Below are 25,840 nucleotides of genomic sequence, written 5' to 3' on the forward strand. Positions count from 1 at the left end.
TGCTCCGGAGGGGCCCCGCCGGAGGAGTCCCCTCAGCCAGTGCAAACAGGAGCTCCAACATGAGGAGAGACTCAAGTGCAAAGAAAGCACCGTGGGAAGGTTTTGTGTCGTGAACAAAACTGCCTAAAATAAATACTGGAACTCCGTTTATGAAGCAAAAACGGAAAAAAGGCTTCGACACATTAATCTGAGTCCAGATTTGCAGGATGGAGGTCACGTGGTTTAAGTTCACAGAGCTCTGTGTGACGAACCAATGAGCCCGACTACGATCTCTCATAATAACAGAATCTATAATGAGACCAAGTCAAGGTGGAGTCGCGAAAAGATGCACTTTTATCCAAATATCACTAATAAATAAATATAAGGAAAATATAAAGACACATCAATCATCCTCAGCTGACACCTTAAAGAGAGAATCCTTATTTTTACTTTGATTATATTTTTACATTTTTTCAGGTAAATGTAATCCTACAGTATCAGAGTATAAATACTTCTTTTCCTGCTTTGCTGACGGATGATTCAAAAGTAACAAAACAGTGTTAAACTCTTATGTGTGGAGCTGCCAAAATAATTTAATTTTTAGTCTTTTAAATTCTCCTGTGTCTGTTGTCGGGATCTTATTCTTCTAATAAATGGCACGTTGCTTTAGGCACATTATAATTTTGCATGTGTAAAAGAATGTGTGACTTTGAGCTCATTTGAAATCATTTCCTATAGAAGGCAGAACAAAGCACGTTTTTCAAATTCACCCACATATGTGAAAATATTGGATATAAATATGCTGATGCACTGAGGCCATACAGCACCACACACAGAACTTCAGTATTTATTTACTTTTAGTTACTTCTGGGTTGGAGCAGCTCAGAAACTCAGCGGGCTGTGATGGAGAGACTGTGTGCGGCAGTGTTTTAATATCAAAGGTCTCAAATCTGAGATTATTAACATTTTACATGTGCGTGGGCGCTTTCGTTGAGTTAATATTACGTTGACACGGCTACATATAAATTTGGGCTATAATACATACTGACTGAGCGGACTGTCACAAGTTTAACTTGGATTACATTTGTAACGTGAAACATCTTAGCGAGTAAATTCGAGTAACCTTATTTTAATCCGTCACCCACGCGTGTTGGGCTGTCAGCGAGCGCGGTCACAGACAGCGAGCAGGTGTTTAAACCCAACTCACGCTTGAACTGAAGCAGATAACACTGCAGGCGATGCCCCTCCAGAGCAGCTCCTCACCTCACGGTGGCTAATTTGGCCGCGACCAGCGCGTCAGGGCGCTAAAGGACACCTTGTGCGTGACGTGGAAACGCAGGAGTCCCTCCAGCATCCTGCAGAGCTCTAACAGAGACGCTGCAGTATAAACTTTCATCCCGAACGTGTTTTAATCTTTATCGTGAACAACACGAATAAATTTATTATGCGTTCACCCGCAGCCTCCCACTCCCACAAATCTACTCGGCCGGCACAAACTGCAAAGCCACTCTAGTCACCTTGAAATTTCCTCTGCTATTTTCCAATTAAAAGCTTAATAGCCCTGGAGACGGGCTTCACGCGGGGAAGTTTACCGTGCTCTTATTCCCTGTAAGCCGCGAGCCTCGGATCCCATTATTTGCTTGAATAAACCTTTTTTACGGTCAGAAATGGGCCCGGCTTTGTCCGGTGTTATGTTTCAATGCCCTCTATTAGTCCGGCAGAAGGGACATATCAGCGTCCTCGACATAGTTCCCAAAGGGCTTTTATACATGCAGAGGCCTAATCAGCTAAGTTATGTACGATTGTGTAAAAGGTGCGAGAAGCGCCATTATTATTTCTCGCCCCTAGAATTAAGACTTAAAGGCCTGCAGGACACGGAGGAGCGCGGAGAGATGTCCGGGCCTGTAATCGAATTATGAACAGTCTTTAAATACCAACCTTTTTACAACCTAAAGGTTTCATGGGTGACTCGTTTGGATATGAAACAGCTGATTTAAGATTTAAAGGTTTCGCTGGTTTGTTTCAGGGAGCGAGTCCTTTTAAAACCTGCACACAGGAGATGTCAGATTTAGTCGTTTTGTGATTTCACGCTTCTTTTTACACACACACACCCTCTCTCGATATGTGCGTGTGTGTGTGCGTGCGTGTGCGCGTGTGTGGCGTACGACGCTAATGTTGCTAAAAAGGGCTCAAACCAAATCGAGTGCCTGGAAAGAACATGAGGCTCTTAAATCTTCATGCGAGTCTGTCCTGCAGAGTGATTTGTCTCTGAGCTACTTGCACTAATTGCAGTATTATCACAGTAATATTGCAGTAACGTTTCAGTAATATAACACTAATATTGCAGTAATATTGCACTAAAATCACACTAATATCGCACTAATGCTGTAATAATTTTGCACTAATAGTGGAATAATCTTGTAGTAATATTGCACTAATATCACGTTAATATTGCACTAATATCACGCTAATATTGCACTAAAATTGCAGTAATATTGCACTAATATTGCAGTAAAGTTGCACTAATATTGCACTAATATTGCAGTAAAGTTGCACTAATATTGCAGTAAAGTTACACTAATATTGCAGTAATATTGCACTAATATTGCAGTAAAGTTGCACTAATATTGCAGTAATGTTGCAGTAAAGTTACACTAATATTGCAGTAAAGTTGCAGTAAAGTTGAACTAATATTGCAGTAATATTGCAGTAAAGTTGCACTAATATTGCAGTAATATTGCACTAATATTGCAGTAAAGTTGCACTAATATTCCAGTAAAGTTGCAGTAATATCCCACTAATGCTGTAGTAATTTTGCACTAATATTGGATTAATCTTGTAGTAATATTGCACTAATATTGCACTAATATCACGCTAATATTGCACTAATATTGCAGTAATATTGCACTAATATTGCAGTAAAGTTGCACTAATATTGCACTAATATTGCAGTAAAGTTGCACTAATATTGCAGTAAAGTTACACTAATATTGCAGTAATATTGCACTAATATTGCAGTAAAGTTGCACTAATGTTGCACTAATATTGCAGTAAAGTTGCACTAATATTGCAGTAATGTTGCAGTAATATCCCACTAATGCTGTAGTAATTTTGCACTAATATTGGATTAATCTTGTAGTAATATTGCAGTAAAGTTGCACTAATGTTGCACTAATATTGCAGTAAAGTTGCAGTAAAGTTGAACTAATATTGCAGTAATGTTGCAGTAAAGTTGCACTAATATTGCAATAAAGTTGCACTAATATTGCAGTAATGTTGCAGTAATATTGCACTAATATTGCAGTAATATTGCAGTAAAGTTGCACTAATATTGCAGTAAAGTTACACTAATATTGCAGTAATATTGCACTAATATTGCAGTAATATTGCACTAATATTGCAGTAAAGTTGCACTAATATTGCAGTAATGTTGCAGTAAAGTTACACTAATATTGCAGTAAAGTTGCAGTAAAGTTGAACTAATATTGCAGTAATATTGCAGTAAAGTTGCACTAATATTGCAGTAATATTGCACTAATATTGCAGTAAAGTTGCACTAATATTGCAGTAAAGTTGCAGTAATATCGCACTAATGCTGTAGTAATTTTGCACTAATACTGGAATAATCTTGTAGTAATATTGCAGTCATGTTGTACTTCATTGATAAATCTGTAACACGGGGTTTCATTTCGGGTCCAGGGTCACGTGTTTGCCTCCAGCAGCGTGTCCGGTGCTTCGGGAGGTCGTTGCTGTTATCTGATCCTCGCAGGCGCTTTGACGCGTTTGGTTACTGCTCGTCTCCATAATAGCGTGTCAGGCTGATGCGTATCAGTGCTGTCAGCTGAGGAAAGGTGGATCCTCCACTACAAGCCCACACCTCTCATCCTCCTCCTGTCATGCGTGCAGCACAGCAGCTCCATCCACCTCCACCTCTCTGACTGCTGCTGCGGCCGACGGCGACTCTCGCACCCGCGTCCACGCTGGAAAACAGGCTGAGTCCGACGCAATGAACGGTTATGGGTCTCCGTACCTCTATATGGGGGCTCCGGTGTCACAGCCTCGGGCCCCCCTCCAGAGGACCCCCAAGTGCGCGCGCTGCCGGAACCACGGCGTGCTGTCTTGGCTCAAGGGTCACAAGCGCTACTGCCGGTTCAAAGACTGCACCTGCGAGAAGTGCATCCTCATCATCGAGCGGCAGCGCGTCATGGCGGCGCAGGTGGCGCTCCGGAGGCAGCAGGCGAACGAGAGCCTGGAGAGCCTCATCCCGGAGTCCCTCAGAGTGCTGCCCAGCATCGGCTTAGCCGGGGCCGGCGAGGGGAATCAGCCAGCCCCGCCGAGGACCGAGGAGCTGGAGCTGAGGTGGAGCAGCACGGAGCCGGGGCAGCCCGGAGCACCGCTGTGCTCAGGTAGGAGAGCAGGGGGGAGAGCAGGGGGGAGATATTTGACTCTCTAAACAATTATTGTTTGTCTGGAATGAAGAAGAAAAAAACCTCCAAATTATGGGATGTTTTTTTAATAAGAATATTTTTAAAGGCCTGAAACTCACAGTATAAACATCGTGACTTTATTATTTTAAACCGTTTTCATGTTAAAAAAAAAAACGGATGTGAAATAATATAAAAGCTGAAATGATCGTTGATAATGACACATTTAGCTGAAGTGATCGATACACATCACTCCGATTTCTGTGAAATAATCACGTGAATACGAGGTTTCACTTTGAGAGTCAGGAAACAGATGAAGATGTTTCAGGAAAGAAACGTTTAATAAAAACAAGCGAAATAAAACAAAGTCGTGTTGACATTTTTAACAACACATTTAAAACAATATGAATTAATTCAGTTTTTAACATTTGTTTAAATAATGATGCAGATATAATTATTACAGACGTTTTTTTTTATGCTGAACTTTTAATAATATTCTTCTATTTCACGCAGAAATTTTTATTTTCTATATAAATATAGAAACTAAATAATTTATATAAAATAAAATGTGCTTAGTTCTCGCTGACCTGCGTGGAAATGATTTCTGTGAGAACCATTAAAGAATAATTACTTTCCATCCACCTGCCCGAATCACCTTTATTGCTCCTGACACTTTAAGCACAGATTCGGACACGCGCGCTTTCATTTCCTGCGTGACTGTAAAAGATTACAGTAATCAGCGGCGGACAGGCCCGATCGAATATAATCGCCATATTTCTCGCAGGAGGTCAGCTCCGGATGAAATGTTGCCGAGCAACAGGCGATGTGTTTGCAAACTGCGGTCAAAGATCCCACGGCGCGCGCACTCAGCACTCTGCGTTAACAGCTTCTGTGAGGAGGCTCAGATAAATCCTCACACGTCTGCGTGTAGCGGACAAGTCGTGACACGCGATTAATGGCATGTTGCTTTTCCTCGTGAGGAGCGGAGGTGTTTGCACTGTGAGGCGGGGTGAGGAGTTCGCACTAACCGCCTGTGAGCTCGCAGGTTTAGGGTGTGCTGAAAGTTTTGTGTGGATGCTGACACTCTTTCGTGATTTTGTGCTTACGTTGTGAATCTCTGACCCGCAGAGCCCACGGAGGACGCAGACGAGGTTTCAGCAGGAGAGAACGGAGAGAGCTCCAGCGAGAAGGAGCAGGACGCGGTCAGCTCACCGGAGGCCTCCAAACCGAACTGCTACACCCCCGAGTCTCCGGGGACCCCCTCCCTGCCAGAGGAGAGCCGCTACGGCCTCCCTAAAGCCGGGAGCGCCGAGAAGGAGGCCAAAGCCGAGAGTCCGCAGAAGTATCCGGCCAGCCCCGCGGAGCAGGGCGTGCTGATCGAGGGCCTCGGCGGCTCAATCACGCTGCCCCTCAGCCTCCGGGCCAACCGGCCCCCGCTCGAGGTGCTCAAGAAGATCTTCCCCGCCCACAAGCCTCCGGTCCTGGAGCTCATCCTGCGGGGCTGTGGGGGCGACCTGGTGGGGGCCATCGAGGTGCTGCTGTCTAGTCGGAATCCTGACGCCAACGCGCCACCGCACGCGGACGCGCACGCGGACGCGCTGGTGCTGCCCTCCAACGGACACCTGTTCGAGCCCGGCCTGGGCTCCTACCACCCGGCGTCCTCCTCCGCCAAGTGGTCCGTGGGCTCCGCCTTCCGGGTCCCGGACTCGCTGCGCTTCACCTCCGACTCCGCCGCGGGGGTGGTGTCCACGGGCGCGCTGGGGGTCCCCCTGCAGCACCCGTCCTTCCCGCAGCCCACGCGCTACCCGCTTATGCTGCGCAGCTCTCTGACGCGCAGCCACGCGGGCCCCTTCGTGCACAACGACGTGACTCTGTGGAACTCCGTGGCCCTGCAGCAGCAGTACCAGCTGCGCTCCGCGGCGCAGTACGTGTCCCCGTTCCCCCCTGGCGCCCCCGGCGGGCCCGGGCTGTTCCGAGGCTCAACCCTCCTCCCCTCCAGGCCCTCCGAGGAGCCGCGCGTGGGCATCCAGGAGGAGGGGTGCCCGCTGGGGCCCAAGCCGGGCCTCTACTCCCCGGATGAGGAGTACGAGGAGCGCTCAGATTCCGCAGACTCCCGCATCCTGAACTCCTCCAGCTGAACTGGAGGCTGAGGGACATGTGTCACCGTGACAGGACGTGTGCGTGGACGGCGTGGACTGTCCTGTCTGAGCTGAGCCGTGGGAGCAATCACTCCGATGAACCTCAAACATCAGCCTCGCGCTTCCCACACTGGACTCGACCAAAGCGGGTGAATGTAACAGACTCATTATTCTGAAAGCGTCTCAGCTGTTTCCTGTAAGCATGTGTAGTACTGTGAAATCTGCCGTGTCCGGATCACGGCTGCATGTCGAGTAATGCCAAATAAATGTGAGTAGTCCAAACGGATAACGGCTGTTTTCTTGCGTGTCGGCCCCACACACTCAGTCACGATTACACGAGACTATGTCTGCCCACAGTCCGGCTTCACATCCACACATAAAACACGCGTGACACCAAAGGATAATAATAGAGGCAAAATATGGAAGCGTTCCCGATAATGATGTTGTTTTATGGAGCAGCAGTAATAATAAAACCTTAATTTAATCAGGAGTGGAAACATTTAATATGTTTATGATTGTGCCGTGGGCCTGATCTCTGTCACCCGTGGCACCGTCAGCGCGCTCCTCACAGACACGTGATGTTGTTTTTGTATGAAATGTTTTCACATAAAGCCGAACAGAAAGATCTGAAATCAGCTTTAAAAAAAATCTGATTTTCCTTTAATTTTTTTTAAAGAAAATAATAAATAATCTCAGTTTGTTTCGATGCATCAAAACACGAGATTATAAATATGATATTCATGTTATTTAAAACGATTAAAAAACTCGTGAAACCCACTGTTTAGATGTTTGGTGTCATATCGAAGATGTTTCTGTAAAAGTGAAAAACAAACACTGATCGTCATCAGACAGTGACGTCAGTCAGGCTGTCAGTGCTTTAAAAACCTCAAACACAATAATAAGAGCACGTGTCTCCCTCAGTGCTCGTGTATTTAAACCTGTGACGTGTTGATGATCTGCGCAGCTGCAGACCAATCACAAACTTCCGCTTGTTCAGACGCTCCAAAGGTGACAAATTCCAACTAACCAGGTAAGACGAAACATCCGGATTAAGCAGCTGCAGCGGATTAAAATAAACACACGTGACTTTATAGTTACAACAGAGAAGCGACAGTGCTGTGAATAATCTGTGGATCAAAATTATCCACGCGCGTGGGGGGAAAATTGTTTTTACTCACAGAAATACAGAAATGAATATCCGCTCGTCCACGTTTCCTTCGCTCAGCGCGCGGCCCCTCACTCTAAACCTGTCACGTGCTGCCATCTAGTGGTGTCCTTTGCACATAAACCACAAACAGGCGCCGGAGACTCGTGACGTGGATAATGAAGATTTTCAAAACAGTAAATGTAACGAAGACGAGTGATGTGAGAAATAAAAGCCACAGAATACCCGACAGTGTGGGCAGGAAAGTGGAAGGACGCGCCCGGAAGCTGAACCCCTGCCTTGCTCATGGACAGCTCGGCAACTGTTTCTGCGCTTTGTGACAGCGCAGTGATATTTCCTACTGCACTACAGTCACCTGACAGCTGTGTTAACATGTGGATGCAAAACACGAGAGAAGCGTCAGAGTGATCTTAGACACGTAGAAAGACACGTGAAACCAAATTATCAATAAAATAATCTGTTTGTCTGTTTGTCTGTTATTTTGGACATTTTTTGGGGATATTTTCAAGACTGATACCATTTTTTTATTGAGTGGTTTAAGAATCCGATTCACTGACCAATATTATTATTTTGTCTTTCAGACTCATGAAACAAACAGATTTCCTAACATTCATGTGCAGTCACATATTTATGAGGCTTTGCTGACATCATATAACGATGCCAATTAAAAATAATCTTTGTTTTATTGATTAATTCTTTAATTCTTTGCAATATATGGATTCAGACTCAGGTGTGCTGCCAACAGGGAAGCTGCAGAGCGCCCTCTGGTGGACAAACTGCAAAATAACAGGCTTTTATTTTCTTCTGCCAGTTCTTTATTATTATTATTATTATTATTATTATTATTATTATTATTATTGCTTTTACTGGATATTATTTGTACCACAATGATATTGACAAATAGGAGCTCTGGCCTCAGCCCTGCATCTTCAGCCCATAAACATTTATTCCATTAATTGATTAATTTACCAAATATTTTCTTTAAAAAAAACTACTTTAAAATAGTAACATGTGACTCATTAACGGATTTTATACCTAATATTTAAGTGGGAATACTTTTAACAACCTAATTTTGTACTTAGTTTCTTTCTTTCTTTTTTCTTCTTCTTCTTCTTTTTTTTTTTTTTTTTTTTGGACTCCTGGAAGGAAGAAATGTGGAAACTGAATTATAAATACAAAAACCCCCCAAAAAAGATGATCCATCTAATTTTCAGACAGCCACTCTTCCTGCACTATCCATTCATTTTCATGAAATCTGGCTCTTTTGAACCGGAATCAATTTCGTCACTGCTCTGACCTTTGACCTTTCCAATAGCAAGAAATATGTAATGTTACGGTTTTGGCTTTAACCAAGTCATACTGCTCAGTCTCTTTTACAGTGAGCTGCTGAAAGACTCAGTGAAATGCATTAACTGCTCACATTATGAAATGATTCAGCGTGTTTGGATGTGGAGCCATCGTGTAGCCAACACACGTGTATGTCATCATATTCCCGGTAAAACTGACCTTTCTCCATGTCACAACATCCTGATCTGACAGGCTGTGTGTGTGTGTGTGTGTGTGTGTAAATTGCTACATAATGAGGAAAGGTTAAATATTACCAGCTGATAATTAATGACTAAAATTGAGCTAAACAGTGTAACCAGCTGTAAAATGTAAAAAATGAAATATCTTTGAAGCTAATGTAATCTAAACCCCACGATAAGAAATCAAATTTACATCCAAAGCAGAAGACTTCTGATCAAATGCAGACTAATATTAATCAATAGTTTAATTATAGCAAAGAGGTTAAATGATCTGGACTCTTTCAAACAATGAGAGGAACTTTTACATCAATTGTTGTTGTTGTTTTTTTTGGTGGAGTAAAAATAGCAGAACATCGTTGGGTTTCCGGCTGAAGGCTGCCACCCAGTGGACAACAGAGGAATGTCAGGTTTGAATCTTAAAAACTTCACATTCCTGTTAATCTGCAGCGCATGCTTGTGTGGTAAACATTTCTATCCACATAAATATTTTTTACATACAACATTTTTACATAAAAGTGAAACTAGGATAAAAGGAAAGTTTTCTGGATATGATATGAGTGTAATTCACAAACATCACAATGATATTATTCTCCAAATGAAAGTGTGGGGAGGGGGGAGCTTGTAAGTAACATCTTTTATTCAGTGCAAACTCAGACTGAAGGAATATAAGTTCACTTTAAAGCTGCTTCTCTTTCTCACAGATAAAATGTCCTGATTATCACATGATGACCAGCAGTCGGGTTACAGGCTGAGTGCAGCAAATGCAGATGAAAGTAAAGAGCGTGGATGAGGCTTGTCAGGCAGCTGTAGGACACGTCCTCCTGTTTGTTGCACATTGGCCATGAGAGGTCGAGGTGTCAGCCTCCTTCAGACAGAGACAAATGTCGCCCCGCCTGGTTTTCTATTCAGCTGCATGTGTTGTCGGTCCATCAGAGGCTAATTAACATAGCAGGATCCCCAGTGATCCCACGCTGCTCGTTCTGTCTATACACAGCTCCTGTTACACTTTACGGCGTGCACAGCAGGACGCTTCCAACGAGATGCTGCTGTTTCAATCAGGCCCAAAGTAAACTGGACAGCATGTGAGGACTGTGTGTCTGCATCCACGCAAAGGTCATATCAGCCAATATCGCTGCTTCCTGCATGTTTCCACAAAACGCCCAAATGCAGTTAACACATGATTTTTATAAACACACACACTGTCACATATCTGTGCACGCTGAAAAAAGCCTTTAATGTTCTGGAAACTGTTTCCTGTGCTGTTTAAAATTGTTTTCATGATGTCATGTTGGACCTGAACTCGTTTGTTTTTGGGGAAATAGCTGGTGCAGGAAAATCAAAGGCAGGGAGCCACGCCCACAAAACAACAACAACAAACTGTGGAAAACTATTCCTAAAATGTTTATGGAATCAATAAAGAGACACCAATCGAAGGTTCAGATGAATAAAAGTCATGAGATGACTAATGACTCTCGGTTATCACAGACTGCTTTCTTTACAGGAACATCAGGAACATCCAAACTGAGGCGATACTGTCTGAGGATATTGTTGCATGTATGACATTGGAGAGGGAACCCCGCTGAACATCTCACAGAAAATCTTCAGGGAACAAAAACTACGATTTCCTGGTTTCAGGAAATACTCTAAAAAAGTCACAGGCCAGAAACACCTGTAATGTTTCAAAACCACTCCAGGATCCAGGAAAACTGATGGAAGATCTCAGGATTCCTGAGGTGATCATGGAATTTGTTCAAGGATCTCTGGGTTTCCTTGTAATAACCTCTGAAATTACTAAGTGGAGCAAATCTGTCTTACAACACCCCGAAAAGGTTGAGGGGGGTTTGCAAAGCACCTAAAATTAATATGAACTTATATTTTCTTCTCAAAGCTTCTTTTAAAGCACTCAAGACTCAACAGACCCGTGAATTTTTATGAAATTCCATCAGTGCCTAAAACCCAATCAGTGATTCAGAGTCCTCACCTAATTGTTTGATACACCTCAGAGCAGATAAGCGAACACCCACGAAATGATCAAATTCCACGCAAGAAAAATATCAGAATTAATAAATAATAAATAAAAAATCAGGACTCCCTGCAAAGACCCTTTAACAAGCTACGTTTCTTAAATCAAATTAAAGGTCCCTGGAAAATCCTTATGCGGAGTTCAGCTAAAACCTGGAAATTCCTTGGTTTTGGAAATTCACCAAACATCTCTTATTAACTCCTTAAAGCCTACAACTATTTCACGGATCCATATAATTCCTTCAAGGAGTTCAAAAATAACCCCTCTCTGAAAAGTCATTGAAAGACCTCCGTGACGTCCACATTTCACCTGGAGGGTCCGGCTCTGCGCGGACCCGCCTGTCCGGTCCTGCGGCCCACTCTCACGATCAAAGCATTCCCGGTGTGGAAGCAGCAGCCGCGGGTGGGCTGCTCGTAACCTCCGCAGTAAATTAAGACGAAGAAGCAAATAAAGCTGCACCTGCGGACACTTTTTGGCACTTTTTGTTGTGCTAAAAACGGATTGTCTGCCAAAAACTGATTGCTCGTATTTAAACTGCTATAAGTAACTTATTGGGCTATAATATGTGAAACATGTCAAATGCTTCCCTCAATAAAGGGAAGCATTTGGCTCAGTATGACATAAAGTCATACTGAGCCACAAACAACATTCGTGTAACAAGGTAGAAGCTGCAATCAGTTTTTGGCAGCGACTTTTATATAACCTTTATTTATATAGTTAAAAAAAAAATCTCATTAACACTAAAAATGTATTTTTAAGAGTAAGTTGGCCAAGAGGACATCAGCAAATATTACGATAGTTCAGTAAAAATATTTTAGGTGCGGATAAAGGAGCGGAGTGGTTATAATGTCAGTACAATGACACAGAGTTGTAAAGATACTTGAAAAAACAGATAATTTTTAATTCTATATATAAACACTTTGTAAACGCTGTTCACCGAAGTCTGTTTACCAACATACGTAAAGCTATTACACATAAAAAATACACGGAAACACTGGACATCAGTTTTTGCCAGGCGATCACTTTTTGGCACAACACCGGCTCACCGTGAGTCCGCGTGGCAGAAAAGCACAAAGCGGGACCGTCCGGAGGGGAAACGGAGACCGGGTCCTCCTGAAAATAAGAAATAAAGATCTGAAAAATAAAGAGCTAATAAAAGTCTGTAACTATATTTAAATTTGCACCGGAGAAAAATCATATAATTGAATTATTATATTATCTTAATGAGAATTATAAACAGATAAAAATGTAATTTAAGAAAATCTCTTTTTAATGTTACGCATGCGCACAGTGACAGTAAATTAAAAATATGTGGACATTTTTAGTTTGAAAAAATCCCGCAGGACAGAGTCCCACGGTCTTTCTCAATGCAGCACATGCGTGACATTAACTCGCAGCAGTCCGCGCTGCCGTTCACTGTGAAGGCCTGCGCGCGTGCACTGTCCCACAGTCGGTTCCCGTGAAAGTCGGTTGACAATGAATAAATGTTACGTGTTTGTCTTTGTGAGGCTGACTCTCAATCAGCAGTCAAAGATGCACGCGTGTAAGGCCCACATTCCGTCATTAGTGTCACGGGTGAAAAAGACACTGAGGACCACAGAGAGCACTCAGACACTCAGACTTCATCTCAGTCCGTTTATAGCATTAAAGGAGAATTATGAGGATGGATTTCCAAAATAAAAGCAGCGATAACTGCTTTTATAACAATCAGATTTATTAATATAATATTCAGATATTCATATAACGCGTCTGCTGGTCTGAGGCACATTCGGGCCTCCAGCGGCTGTTTTGTGTGGGCTCCTCTTCACGCTGACACGGTGGGTTTTTCTCTCAGGTGTGATTGTTGTGACAACACGGTAATCTTCCCCGGTTATCTGCGCCAGCTGCACGGACTGTAACAACCTGCAGGACACCTGTATCACCCCCCCATCCCGCCCCCCCCCCCCCCCCCCCCCCCCCCCGTCTGTGGGCAGAGGCCCAGCAGCTAATGCCTACAGATTAATGACGCCAGGAAGTGAATCCACCAGGTTCAATCTTTATAAAATCATTCTTCTCTTTTTAAATTCTTACTCATCAGTAAATGACAGTTTTCCTCATTTGCTGACTCAAAGTTACAGTTTTGTAAAATTCTGTTTGTTTGTTTTTTCAGCTGAAAACTAAAAAGCTCGATGACGCGCAGAGGACGCTGAGTCGGGCCTAGAGCAGCGCTCCGTTTCTCACATAAAGCTGAAATCAAACGCAGACAGATAAACTGTCGCGCTGGTGTCCTGGACCACTTTCTCTTTTTAACATCTTCCCTCTTTCGGCCTGTCGTTCCTGGAAAGTGACCTCCTGAAGTCACCGCGGGGCGCTCGGTGCTTGCGGCCGCTGAGAGGACTCCGCCCGCCCCCTGCATAACTGCTCCTGCTCCTATTGGCTCTCTGCGTGTTTGTAAAAGAGCCAATCAGAGGGCAGCCTGCTTCGGTTCATAGCGGTGTGGCTCCTTGTGTCCGAGTCAGAGGAAAGTTGGACGCGTCCCCGGTGCGCTCTGCGTTTATCCGCTCAATTAGCGGCTAATTACAAGCTCGAGTCTGGACCGTGTGAGTGTGTGTGAGTGTGTGAGGCGTTCATCACGGTGTTAACGACGTTTCCTGCCCTGCTGGACTCCTGGAGGTAAAACTAATTCCGTTTTTTAAGTGTTTCTCGGCTCAGTCGCTCAGACGCAGATTAATTAAACCGGTTTAATTAAACTGTGTGAGCCGGTGTCACACAGATATCCCGGTTATGTGACAAACTGCTGTCACTGCATCGCGTTAAACTCTGAGACCAGACTGTTGGAGTTTTACTAGTTCTGGTTTTATTAAGGCCTCACTTTCTCTGATTACAAACTGTCCTGTTAAATATTTCACAGCTGTAAATAAAAATAAATGTTCAGAAAAACTAAAAGCTGTTTTAAATTTTAAAAAAACGAACAACAGATTTATTATCTTTTTATTCTTGTAGATAATCTACTTATTAGACTAAAAATATTTTTATTTTATTATTTTTAAATAAGAAATGAAAGTTTGGGATAATTCATGAAACTGTCCAGATGAGGAAATGTTTGGTGTGTAAAGTCTGACAAACTGATGATGTTTACATATTTTAAGTGCCAGTTTTTCTCACCTGATCATGATCTAATAGGTCATATTCGTCTCCAGGTACAAACTGGCTTTAAATCCAGCAGACATGTCAGAGAACTCCGGCTGCGAGCTGGAGATCGACGTGGAGAGCCTGGAGACGGAGAGCGAAGAGCTGGCCGACTCCTCCGAGCGCCCCGCCTCTCCGCGGCTCGGCCACGCCGCCTCAGAGGACGACTGCCCCGGCGCCAAGAGCCGCGACAGGGCGGGCCCCATGTGCGCGGGTGACCAGAGGAAACTGAGCCGCACGCCGAAGTGCGCCCGCTGCCGCAACCACGGCGTGGTGTCCTGCCTGAAGGGCCACAAGCGCTTCTGCCGCTGGAGGGACTGCCAGTGCGCCAACTGCCTGCTGGTGGTGGAGCGGCAGCGGGTGATGGCGGCGCAGGTGGCCCTGAGGAGGCAGCAGGCCACAGAGGTGAGACTGAGGGTGGTGTGTGGTGGAGGTGCGCTAATCACACAGGAAGGACTCACGCGTGTGATCAGCTGTTTGATTGGAAGCCTGGATCCCTGCTGCCCTGCAGCTCGGGAAGTTCAGATGATCAGGAGCAGCTCAACATATTTATCTTCTACTTGGAGCCGCTACAGTGACCTGTGGCCTTTGACCCCGTCCTCAGCGTTAGTGAATCAGGCGTTGCTTCTGTGGTCGCAGCTTCTGTCGTGTCACACGTGACCAGCGTGCACAGAAACGCTTTTGTTGCTGTTTCTGCTTTTGTCTGTGGGAAAGTTGAGAAGTTGAGCGCTTCTCCGTGTTGTTTGTGATAACTTCTTCACATCTGCACACCGTCCTTTCTGCTACAGTGGAAGAAAAAGAAAATCGCTGATTCTTCCAAAGTTTTTCTAAGAACCTGAAGCCTTCAGAAGCGCCGTCGGTGTTATTTTAAAGGCTCTGTGTTCGGGCTTGCAGCTGATCAGAGTAAAGCCGAGGCTCAGCGTGCACGTTATATCGCTTTGTTAGCTTCACTGAACAAACACGAGTATAAAGGCACATCCGAGGAGCCGTTGGAGGTTTTTAGGTTCATTCAGCAAACGAGGAATATTTAGTTTTCCCCCAAATAAAGGCTCAGGAAGAGAATTAGAATAAAAACACAAACTCACGGCTGTTTCGTGTGTGTGTGAAAAATCTGCACATATTTCTGTAAAAGAGCAAAACTGCATTTTAAAGATGATGAATGTTTCCCAGTTTGTGTGATCAGCTGAGCTCCTGTTAAATCTCCTGGTTTATATCTTTAACAAACACTTTCTCTCGTTTCTGTTACTGCACAAAAATAAAAATGTGTTAAATGTTGGATTTGTTAGTCCTGCGTCTCCGTCCAGTTTTGAGGCCTTTTTAAGGTAATAACACGACAGACGTGTGTCGCTGCTGGATTATTGTTAAGGCTGGTTTTTATTATCCAAACATACGCGACGTGGACCTGAGCTGTGAAAAATCAGTTATTCTAACAAGGATTAAGGTGAACACTCTGTCAGCGTCTTTTAAGTATTTCTCTTTTGTTTCTCTAATTTCCCAGGATAAGAAAGGCGTATCCGGGAAACTGATTCCTGCAGAGAGGAGGACGATATATCAGCGACACATCCGACCGTCCACCATGCTCGCCAAAAGCATCCTGGAAGGTACGGCTCAGACTAAAAGAAGCTCCTGCCTCTCCGTCGCTCGTAGCGGGGCTTACATTTCTTTTTCCTTTAACACCAAACGGGCGATCAGGACGTGCTAACAGCTGTAAGCAGTAAAACGTCAGCACGTGCTACGCTAACTCATTTAGCAGCTTTACTAAGTATAAATGTAATTAGATTATTATCTGTGTTGGGTGTCGATGTCATAAAAGTTGAACGTTTGTTTTTCGATGACAGGATATCGCCCGGTGCAGTCGGATCCATTCCTGGCAGCCAACCCGTCTCTTCCCCCGCCGCTGAGCGACCGCATGAGGAAGAGACGGGCTTTTGCAGACAAGGAGCTGGAAAGCATCATGCTGGAGCGGGAGTACAAAGAACGAGAGCTGCTGGAGAACAACCAGGGCGCTCCAGGCTCTCTGCTCTTCCCCAACGGCTTGGTCCACCACTCGTCTGAGTACAACGCCTACAAGACGGCCTACTCGCCGACGGCGCCGGTCGAGCCGCAGCCCAAAGAGCTGTGCGGCTTCCTCTCCCCTAACTGCCTGGATCTGGGCGTGCAGTACCCCTCGACGCATGGGAACGTCGAGCTCATCTCCTCCAACGTCAGCGTGGCGACCACCTACCGCCATTACCCGCTGCAGCCGTCGCGAGGCGGCCTCGTGATGTGGCCCCGCGGCGCGGCCAACCTGGGAGACGCTCTTCTGTACCAGCAGTGCCTGTTCAACGCCACGGCGGTGCAGAACATGAAGCCCGGTGCTGTGTGGGAGCCCAAAGCGATGCCCGCTGAGAGTCAGCCGCCAGAGCAGGAGGCCACGCTGCTCGCCGCTAAACTGGAGGGATCCCGAGCCGCCGCTCTGCAGGACTTATCAGACCCTCAGAGGCCCGACCCCAAACCTGCCGTCACCCAGGGGGAGCAGAGGGAGTGCTCGGCCTTCTCTCCTCCTAAGAGGAGCTTTGGACAATCTTTCCCCAACCGCCCGCATTCCCAGAACTCCAGCCAAGTCCTCAACAAGCTGAGCAAGGACAACGCTAAGCCTTCCATGAAACTCAACTCCTTCCACTCCCTCATCCAGCACTCGCTGAGTGAAAAAGCCAGCGGCGGCTCGGAGCTCAGAGCGCCATACTGCAAGGAGCTGTTAGAGGAGGCGGCGCGCAAGTACAGGGAGAGCGCCGCCAAAGACTTTCAGGCGGTAAAACTCACAGACAGGTACGCCAAAGACTTTCTGTCCAAGCCTGTAGGGACCAAAACGGCGCCCAGCGAGTCCCTGTCCTTCTCCGTGGAGGCCATCCTGAAACGGCCCACGCCCGCCATAAGTCGAGCATTCCACTAAATGCACGAGGTGTCCTTTGTTGCACTACAAACACGAGGCTGGTCTCAGCAGAGATCAGCTTCAGTTGTGGTTTTTGGGTCAAATGTAAACACGAGCACTGCATCAGAAAACAGACGGTGTGATGTTTCTGTACAGTGTCGAATATTTCACACACGCATGTTTGAATAACTTTATTTGTGTCGAGTATTTAAACACGATGTCGATGTTTCCCTCACGTCAATAAACTTTATAAGACTGAACTTCCATAAAAAGTGTCCGATGTCATTTCGTGCTCGAGTTGTGACGCCTGGAAGTGCGTCAGGAGTTAGTCTGCACCGAGCGATCGACGCCTGCAGCCGGACACAGAAACACAAGAACTTCTGATGGATTATAAGAAAAACACACACAACCCTAATGTTTTTAATCATTTTCTTCATGTTGCACTATTAATAATTTAATATTTGGACTCAGACTTCATTTTGTAACATGTCGTTTGTTTCGTGCCCATTAAAAGCATAAATCCAGACGAGCTGTTGCTCAACTATAATCAAGGCGTCTTTAATAAAAGGAACCAGATTTACAGACGTCCTGCAGACATTTTAACCGCACTTTTCCATAACGTAGATAAAACCTGTTTCCTTGACCTTTGCACTTTTGTCGTTTGCAAGTTTTTACAGTAACTCTGCAACAACTAAAATCTGTTTCAGATGAATGTAGCGGACAATATCCCATCACTGCTGCAAAGCCTCAGTGAAAAACGAAGGAAAAGAAAATCCCAGGAATGTTTTTATCACTCGAGTTTTGCACAAAGACAAATTTCACAAGTACACCACATAAACGAGGTGTGGATGTGACAGAGTGGACGTAGACTAAATATGCTCTTCAGGGGCTGAAACACGATCTCGGCTCATAAATCTGCGAGCAGCATCATCTCAGCCGTTCATGATGCATTTCTCCACTCATTCCTTTCCACTTACAGCCTCTCAGCGTGTGTGAGTGTGTGTGTGTGTGTGTGTGAGTGTGTTGAAAGGAAGCTCCAAACACGGGTTTCACATGAGCAGCAGAACACTGATCCGTGCAATAATGAACAAGACAGGAGGTTGAAAAAAAGTCACTAATCTCTTGTTTCTGGCACGGACGTTTCATCGGCGCGAATCTGCAGCTGAACCAGTCGCCTGATAAAAAGAAGCATTTTTCTTTACTTTACTTTAAGCCTGCTGAGACGTCTCACGTAAAGCAGAGACTGTGGGCGTGTGATCGTCTTAAACAGCTTCCTCGTTGCTGCTGTAACTGGATTTGGCCACACGATGACATTTTGTGTCACCGATGACGACTTACATCACTTTAAGTAGCCTGTGGTTGCACTTTGTGTGTGTGTGTGTGCATGTTAAGACATCTTTGTGAGGACAGAAAACTGGCATGTTACTATACTTGTGGGCAGTGTTGGTCAAGTTACTTGAAAAAAGTAATCAGTAACTAATTACTGATTACTTCCCCAAAAAAGTAATCCCGTTACTTTACTGATTACTTATTTTCAAAAGTAATTAATTACTTAGTTACTTTTTAAAAACACGATTTACAACCTGAATAGGTGATAAAGTGATAGATCTTTCAGCCCAATTCTACTTTTTCTACATAATCATCATACAAAATGTAATCAAATGGAAAAGTCTCTTTTTAAAACTTGTTTTATTAGTTTTAATCTTTTAACTTTATGCATCAAGCAAAAATGTAATTATCTGCAACATTCTCTGACTGAAGGAAATTAGTTTAACATTTAAACCTATTTTCTGCACATTCCAGCACATAAAATAAAATATTTTGTGTGTTTACACTCAGTCTTTCAAATAGATGCAAGTAAAACACAGCAGAAAATAAATAAAGTCAAAGACTAGCGGTCCTGTTGCTCTATTTTCACCTGTAAAGCAGGAGTGGGGTAGGCGGAGGGTTACCCTGGTGCAGGTGTGCAGCGGTCAGTGGAAGAATCCGCGAGTTTCTCTGTGAGTTTCCCATTACGTCGTAGCTACTCGGTGCTTGTTTGGAAGTTTAGGGGTTTTTTCGCTGTAAAAAGAAGTTTTCTTCCCACGCACAACGGACACTAATGTTTTTGTCACTTTTTATGGAATCAAACTCAAAGTAAGGTCAGTACTTCCACGCTTTAAACGCTGCACGCTCATACTCTCTCTGCACTCGATATATGATCCATTGTTGATCTGCACACAGCTGTTGTCACGAACGTCGCACTCGCTTACGTCACTGTCATGAGACATTCTCGCAAAAAAATCACGGTTTTAGTAACGCAGTAACGCAGCGTTCCTACGGGAAAGTAACGGTAATCTAATTACCGTTTTTGCAATAGTAATCCCTTACTTTGCTAGTTACTTGAAAAAAGTAATCAGATTACAGTAACGCATAACGCGTCACTGCCCATCTCTGCTTGTGGGGACCAACAGTCACTTATGGGGACAAAATGCTTGTGTCCACGAGTTTGAGGCATTTGAGACTCAAAATGTGGTTTTAGTGTCAGGGTTACGGTGAGGTTGTGATCGTGTTTCGGCTGAGCAGCAGGGAAAAATTATGTCAATGAGATGTCCTCACTAAGATATGAAAACAAATATGTGTGTGTGGTATGTTTACTCACCTTCTTGGGGACCTTCGTGATGTGGACATATCTGCATTGTGAGGACGATTGGCTCCTACTTTTAAACTTAGATGTGGCTTCAGGTTGTTTTTGTGCGTTGACACATAGTTTTGCTGACTAACAACACAGACGGTGTAAAGTCATAGTTGTAGCTGCTGCATTAAACATGTAATAAACATGTTGGGCTGACTGTGAAATCACGAGATGACATCATGTTGTATTCAGTAATGCTAAAAATTGCTTTTAAAACCCAGGAGGGTTAATGAGGTCAAAGAGCAGCTGGTCTTTCCGCAGCCAGTGGAGTCGCCCCCTGTTGGTCATTATGCAGCGGTCCCCAACCCCGAGTCCTTTGGTACCGGGCGGCGAGAGTTAAGGCTTGGGTGTGTTAAGGTTTTCAGGGTTTTTATCGTTAACTCGGGCCCTTTCTCAGTTCTCAAGTACGCGAGTCCGTATTCGCGTTCTCGGCGAATCCGGACTCGCCGAGAATGCGAGTACGGACTCACGATTTGTACAATTGGAACACCAGCGTACTTGATGATGTCACAGGTCCGGAGTTTTTACTGCCGTCCTTAATTTAACTGTGAGTAATATGTTATGAAGTTTACTTGGGAACAAATAAAACACTGAAATAAACCAAACATTAACATTTAGACGTGATCTAAGTGACTTATATATCATGTTTAACCTCAGTCGCGAAATCTCTATTAATAAAAATAGTGCACATGTACATACGTGTACATACCTTAATAAAAACAAGCAGGTGAGATGTTAGAACGCTTTTATTTTTATTTTAGTGGACACTCAAAAATGACAATAGACAGCTGCTGGGGTTTGGAAGAGAACTGAACAAATATTTAAATATTTACATTCTCACTTGAAAATAACTTAAAAGTTTATTTTGTGACCCAGAAAGAGTAAGTTTAAAAGTTTTTAGCCCCGCTCGTCCGCCATTGCTGCGTTTGAGTTTTGGACGAAATGCATTCTGGGATATTTAGCTGTACCAAGTCCACACAAGTCACCAAAGATGCATAAATAAATAAAACAGACAGAGCGAGAACACATCCGGGACTTTTTCGCATTCTCGGCTTGACGCGTACTTCGAATTGGAACAGTACTTGGTCTCCGACTGATGACGTATCACGAGTACACGAGAATGCAAGTACGCACAAGTACGCACCTCCGAATACGTCAGAGCACTTATGCAAATATGTGATGTCTTGATGAATCAAGCAGGTATTTGAAGTTTACACAGAAACATTCTCGCATGAAAATATCTTAAAAGTTTATTTTGTGACCCAGTCAGAGTAATATTTCAAACTCCGCCCCTCTGTGTTCCTCCACCACTGCCTCGTTTGAGTTTTGGACGAAATGCATTCTGGGATATTGCATTTCGTCATTTCGAGCTGATTGGAGACCAAAACAGCCAATCAGATTTTTTGCATCCAAGTCTGTGATTGGCTGGTTTTGTGGCACAAATATAACGGTGTAGAGCAGGGGTCCCCAATCCCAGTCCACGAGGGCCGGTGTCCTGCAGGTTTTAGATGTGTCCTTGATCCATCACAGCTGATTTAAGTGGCTAAATGACCTCCTCAACATGTCTTTAAGTTCTTCAGAGGCCTGGTAATGAACTAATCATGTGTTGACCCAGGGTGAGATCTAAAACCTGCAGGACACCGGCCCTCACGGACTGGGATTGGGGACCCCTGGTGTAGAGAAAGAGTTGAGTGCGCACGGGCAGAAATGTTGAGAGCACGAGCAACACATTGCGAGCGAGCACAACATGCAAAACCTGAGCGAGAGGGGCTGCTGTGTGTGTGGATAATAGCAAACACTGAAATACAGTTTTTGCAGCAGCAATGAATTTTATTCACTCAAATTTACTTTTCTTTGCTCAAAATAAATTTCTCCTCAAAATGCAACACTTGCACCTGCAAACTTTTGTTTACGTGCGCTCAGAATAGTGGCACAAAAACAACGCCATACCTGTCAGCGTTAGTGTCTTTTAGCGTCTCGTGTGAGTTTCCCGTCTGTCCTCTCCTCACTCACAGATTGTTTCCACCTGTGGTTGGTTGTGTGCACCTGTTTCTCTGCTGTTTACTCAGCAAACACTTTCTCAGGAGTTTATGGTATCCGTTGCTGGTTCTAAGTATTATTGAACATAATATCACAATCATTTTGCAACATCCCTGTTAGAGTTAAAAAGCAGGATGAAGCGGTGCACGATTCAGGTTATTTATTTACGTTTTACGTTTATTTGTCATGTCAAAGAGGTTTAACTCCAGGACAGCGCAGCTTCGCCTTGGCTGCAGCCGTCTTCTAATACATCGATTCATGCTGTTCATAGCTCACTGAGACACTGGAAGAAGGGTGTTGTGGATTAAACATGGTTTACAAAGTGTAACTGAATATGAGAGCTTAACGTTTTAAAGACGTCGACTACATCAGGCTGTTGTTGGCACAGCCTTACAGATAAACAAACTCCATCTATAACCCAAAGTATCAAATCTGATATGTACTCAGAGCACAATGAAGACAGTGTTTTATCTATGACTTATCAATGTGTGTGTGTGTGTGTGTGTGTGCGTGTGCGCTCTGCAGAAGGTGACAGTGTTTGTCTGCACTAACCGCCACTGATAAGTATCTGCTGAAGTCGTCACTGTCTCATTCCCAAAGTGTGTGATTCAGCATGTCAGCAGAGAGAACGGGTTTGTTAAGTCGCCCCCCTGGGGTCCCCCTCCCATCACCCCTCACCCTCCCCTCCCATCACCCCTCCCCCCCTCCCCTTATCAGCAGTTGTAGTTCACACAGTAGCATTTTGTTTGGCGTACACAGGTGTCGTTTACCATTTAGAGACTTCAGTCTCTCTCCTTCATCACAGCATGAACACACACACACACACACACACACACACACACACACACACACACACACACACACTCTTTCATGGCTCTTGTTTCAGGGCAAACAGCAGATCAGAGGTCACTGAATGCATTTGTTGCTCCTACAGTCGATGTTAAACATATGGCTGCACTTCAGTGCTCACATTCATTACTCACATTCAGGTATATGTATAAAAACTAAGCATCGCCGCTCTGTTGTTGACTAAAGCACGATGATGAAGTGTATTTCCTCTGACAATAACCTGCTGACAGCTTTTAATCATCCAAATAACACTTTATGTTCTCCTTTGCTGACTGTTGTTTAATTTTGGGGATTCAAAAAACTCCAAATGACCACACTGAGCTAATGTGAGGATACTTCTTTAAAGGGTGTGTCTCTGTAGTTTTAGTTGGGAGCATTTGGTTTCCATCAAGAGGAAATCTCAGTCCCCACAGACGACCATGTGAGGATGTGCAGCAGAAATAAACAGGAAACTCTTTGCACATTTGTAATTATGTGAAAACTTCCTGAGCACTTCATTGTGCAAACAGCTTTTTTCATGCTTTACTTTGCACTAAATTTGCTAATTTTGCACCTGCACAGTTTATAAATGCAGCTCATTATCAAAGCTTATTAATGGCAGCTGATAATTGAACCAAATTAATTATGCTTTTGGTGCAGTTTTGCTGTGAGCGTCCGTTCACCTCTATACAGTAAAAAAGGCTCATAGAAAATGCAGATGGCGTCCTTATTCTGAAGTCATTATGTTGTGCGGTTGCCAGTATGGGGGCAGAGACGCATCTGATAGGCTGGATTTGTGTGTAAACTAGAGACCAGGATAGCAGTGAGGCAGAAATATTGAAAAGTCCAAAAGGTGAAAATAAACGGAGGGATGGTGTCGTACGGAGTTCCCCTGCTGTGATACAACAGCTCCATTCTTCTCTGCTGCCCATATAGCGTTTGGCTGCCCTGTCAGTGACTGTGCGCCGGGTTTATTGCTTTATCACCGCCTGAGTCGGCTCAATCCATGACACACACACACACACACACACACACACACACACACACACCCTTCTCCAGGTGTTAAACCAAGCCATCCGTCCCACTGTTGCCATTGTCACGGCAACTCTTCGCCCATCTGATAATCTTTTGCACATTAAGAATCTATTAAGCACCACAAACTCAACCCTCCCACACAGAAAAATCCCACAGTGGGTTATTTTGACTCTTGGAATAAATGGCACATGCCTTATTTTGCATTAGCGATCAGCGGGCGTGAAGGGAAGGGTAGGCTCTCTATTCATTCCACCCATGTTTTTCCCTCCTCCTGTACCAGCAGCAGGGGCAGGAACGCCGGCCAGTTCCTGCATTCCTTCCCACCACCTTGTAATCCAATAAGAAATGTGTAGCCTTGCAGCTTTTGACAAGTAGCTCCCACTTAATTACCATGTTGTCAAAGCTGACAGGCCCGGGGGCCAATGGGGGCAACATGCTGGTGGTTCATAGCTTAAGGAGGCTGGGAAAATCCTGCACGCACAGGCTTCTCAGTCCTTATAAGCGTAGGTGCAAGACAAGGAAACCCCAGCATTATTTTCTTTTTTGAGATATCACAATAAAATAAAACATTTCCAGTGTGCAGTGGCATGTGTGAGCGTTCATGGTGGTGGTGAGATGTTCCACTTGTGCCTCACAGGATGTGAAATTCAAACCTCACATTATCCTGCAGGAATCAACGTTTTACAGACGACACTGGAAACAACCGTGAACAGGAAATGAGTGGAAGGACATCACTGCAGCTCACACACGCTCACGATGAGTGTCAGTGTCACACAAAATTTGGGCCTTTAGTGATTTCTTTGAGTTTTTCTTCTGACACACGTTTGAATTTATGACGGATTTTCTCCACACAGGCTGAAATCTATACTCACGTAAATCTTATAATGAGTTGTGCTAATGCTTGGACCCTGTTGGAGACGTGCAATCAAGAAGAGCTGTAGATTTATACATGTTGGGAAAACTGCAGATTCCAAGATCATCTATTCAAACAGGTGTGCTTGGAGCAGCCCGTTCTCACTCCCGAGGCGTAACATGCTGACGTTTTGTCACGTCCTGCGGCGTTCCTGAGGAACGCGAAAGGAGACCGTTCTTATGGTACGCGGCGGGTTATGGCCGAAATCCAGTGCAATGACGCTCCCGCGGTAATAGACGTTCCAGCCCTGTATTCCAGCCCTAAACCTAACCTTATCCCTAGCCCTAACCATAACCTTTTTCCTGACCTTAACCAGGACTTTAATGATGTTAAATAGCGTGTTTCTAAGCGATTTGAAGAAAAAGAGCGAACATTTGTAGATTGAGTCCACACGGTTCTCATATTTCCTCATTTTTCCGAGGTCGTCATTTAGGAACGTGGTGGGTAGCCGAAAACGTAATATGTTGACGATTTGTCACCTAGCGTAAAATGTTACGCTTTGGGAGTGAGAACGTGTTGGCTTGGAGTAAAGGTGAGGCTTTCAAACCTAAGAAAACTGTCAAGCATGTTGGTGGTAGCATCACTCTGGGGCTGGTTTGCTGCCAGTGCAAAACATGGAAAGTATAATGAAGAAAGAGAATAATATCCAAACTTTTCTCCTCTGATCAACAGACGGTTGAAACTTGGACACAACTGGGTGTCTCAAACACATGTCAGAACTGCTTTATTTATTGGAATAAATAAAGCGTTAAGCTTCTGGAATGATCTTTCCTGACCTCAACCCTACTGAAAACTTAAATGCCGAGTCCATGTCAACAAACCATCCAATTTAAATGAATAATTCCAGTTGGAGTCAAGTCTTCATCCAGAATTCCCATCAGTATCTGATCAAAGTGCTAAAGTACCATTTAACCAAATATTAGTGGGAGTGTATGTATATATTTGGGTGTGTATTTATACTTTGAACCCTGTGAGGTCCAAATAAATTTAAACTAAACAACAGTTTAAACATGCTC

The 25,840-nt window shown here is 44.3% G+C and overlaps 2 protein-coding genes across 2 annotated transcripts; both read left to right on the top strand.

The window, feature by feature from the left end:
• The first annotated feature begins 1,950 nt into the window (after positions 1-1,950).
• Positions 1,951-11,816, top strand: dmrt3a (doublesex and mab-3 related transcription factor 3a). The gene is made up of 2 exons (XM_085180027.1): positions 1,951-4,385; positions 5,532-11,816. The coding sequence occupies exons 1-2, from the start codon at positions 3,986-3,988 to the stop codon at positions 6,539-6,541; spliced, it is 1,410 nt and encodes a 469-aa protein (XP_085036153.1). The 5' UTR covers positions 1,951-3,985; the 3' UTR covers positions 6,542-11,816.
• A 1,889-nt stretch (positions 11,817-13,705) lies between these two features.
• Positions 13,706-19,721, top strand: dmrt2a (doublesex and mab-3 related transcription factor 2a). Its single transcript, XM_085180019.1, has 4 exons — positions 13,706-13,907; positions 14,435-14,828; positions 15,922-16,024; positions 16,262-19,721. Exons 2-4 carry the CDS (start codon positions 14,463-14,465, stop codon positions 17,353-17,355), a joined length of 1,563 nt encoding a protein of 520 aa, XP_085036145.1. The 5' UTR covers positions 13,706-13,907; positions 14,435-14,462; the 3' UTR covers positions 17,356-19,721.
• Positions 19,722-25,840: the final 6,119 nt, after the last annotated feature.

Source organism: Neolamprologus multifasciatus, chromosome 12 (assembly GCF_963576455.1).
Source record: "Neolamprologus multifasciatus chromosome 12, fNeoMul1.2, whole genome shotgun sequence".
In the NCBI taxonomy this organism is placed as follows: Eukaryota; Metazoa; Chordata; class Actinopteri; order Cichliformes; family Cichlidae; genus Neolamprologus; species Neolamprologus multifasciatus.

Excerpts from the sequence above, each read along its gene's own strand:
- dmrt2a (XM_085180019.1), top strand. The coding sequence starts at position 14,463 with ATGTCAGAGAACTCCGGCTGCGAGCTGGAGATCGACGTGGAGAGCCTG. Across the intron at positions 14,829-15,921 it reads GGAGGCAGCAGGCCACAGAG|GATAAGAAAGGCGTATCCGG; the intron begins GTGAGACTGAGG and ends CTAATTTCCCAG. Across the intron at positions 16,025-16,261 it reads CGCCAAAAGCATCCTGGAAG|GATATCGCCCGGTGCAGTCG; the intron begins GTACGGCTCAGA and ends TTTCGATGACAG.
- dmrt3a (XM_085180027.1), top strand. The coding sequence starts at position 3,986 with ATGAACGGTTATGGGTCTCCGTACCTCTATATGGGGGCTCCGGTGTCA. Across the intron at positions 4,386-5,531 it reads CGGAGCACCGCTGTGCTCAG|AGCCCACGGAGGACGCAGAC; the intron begins GTAGGAGAGCAG and ends TCTGACCCGCAG.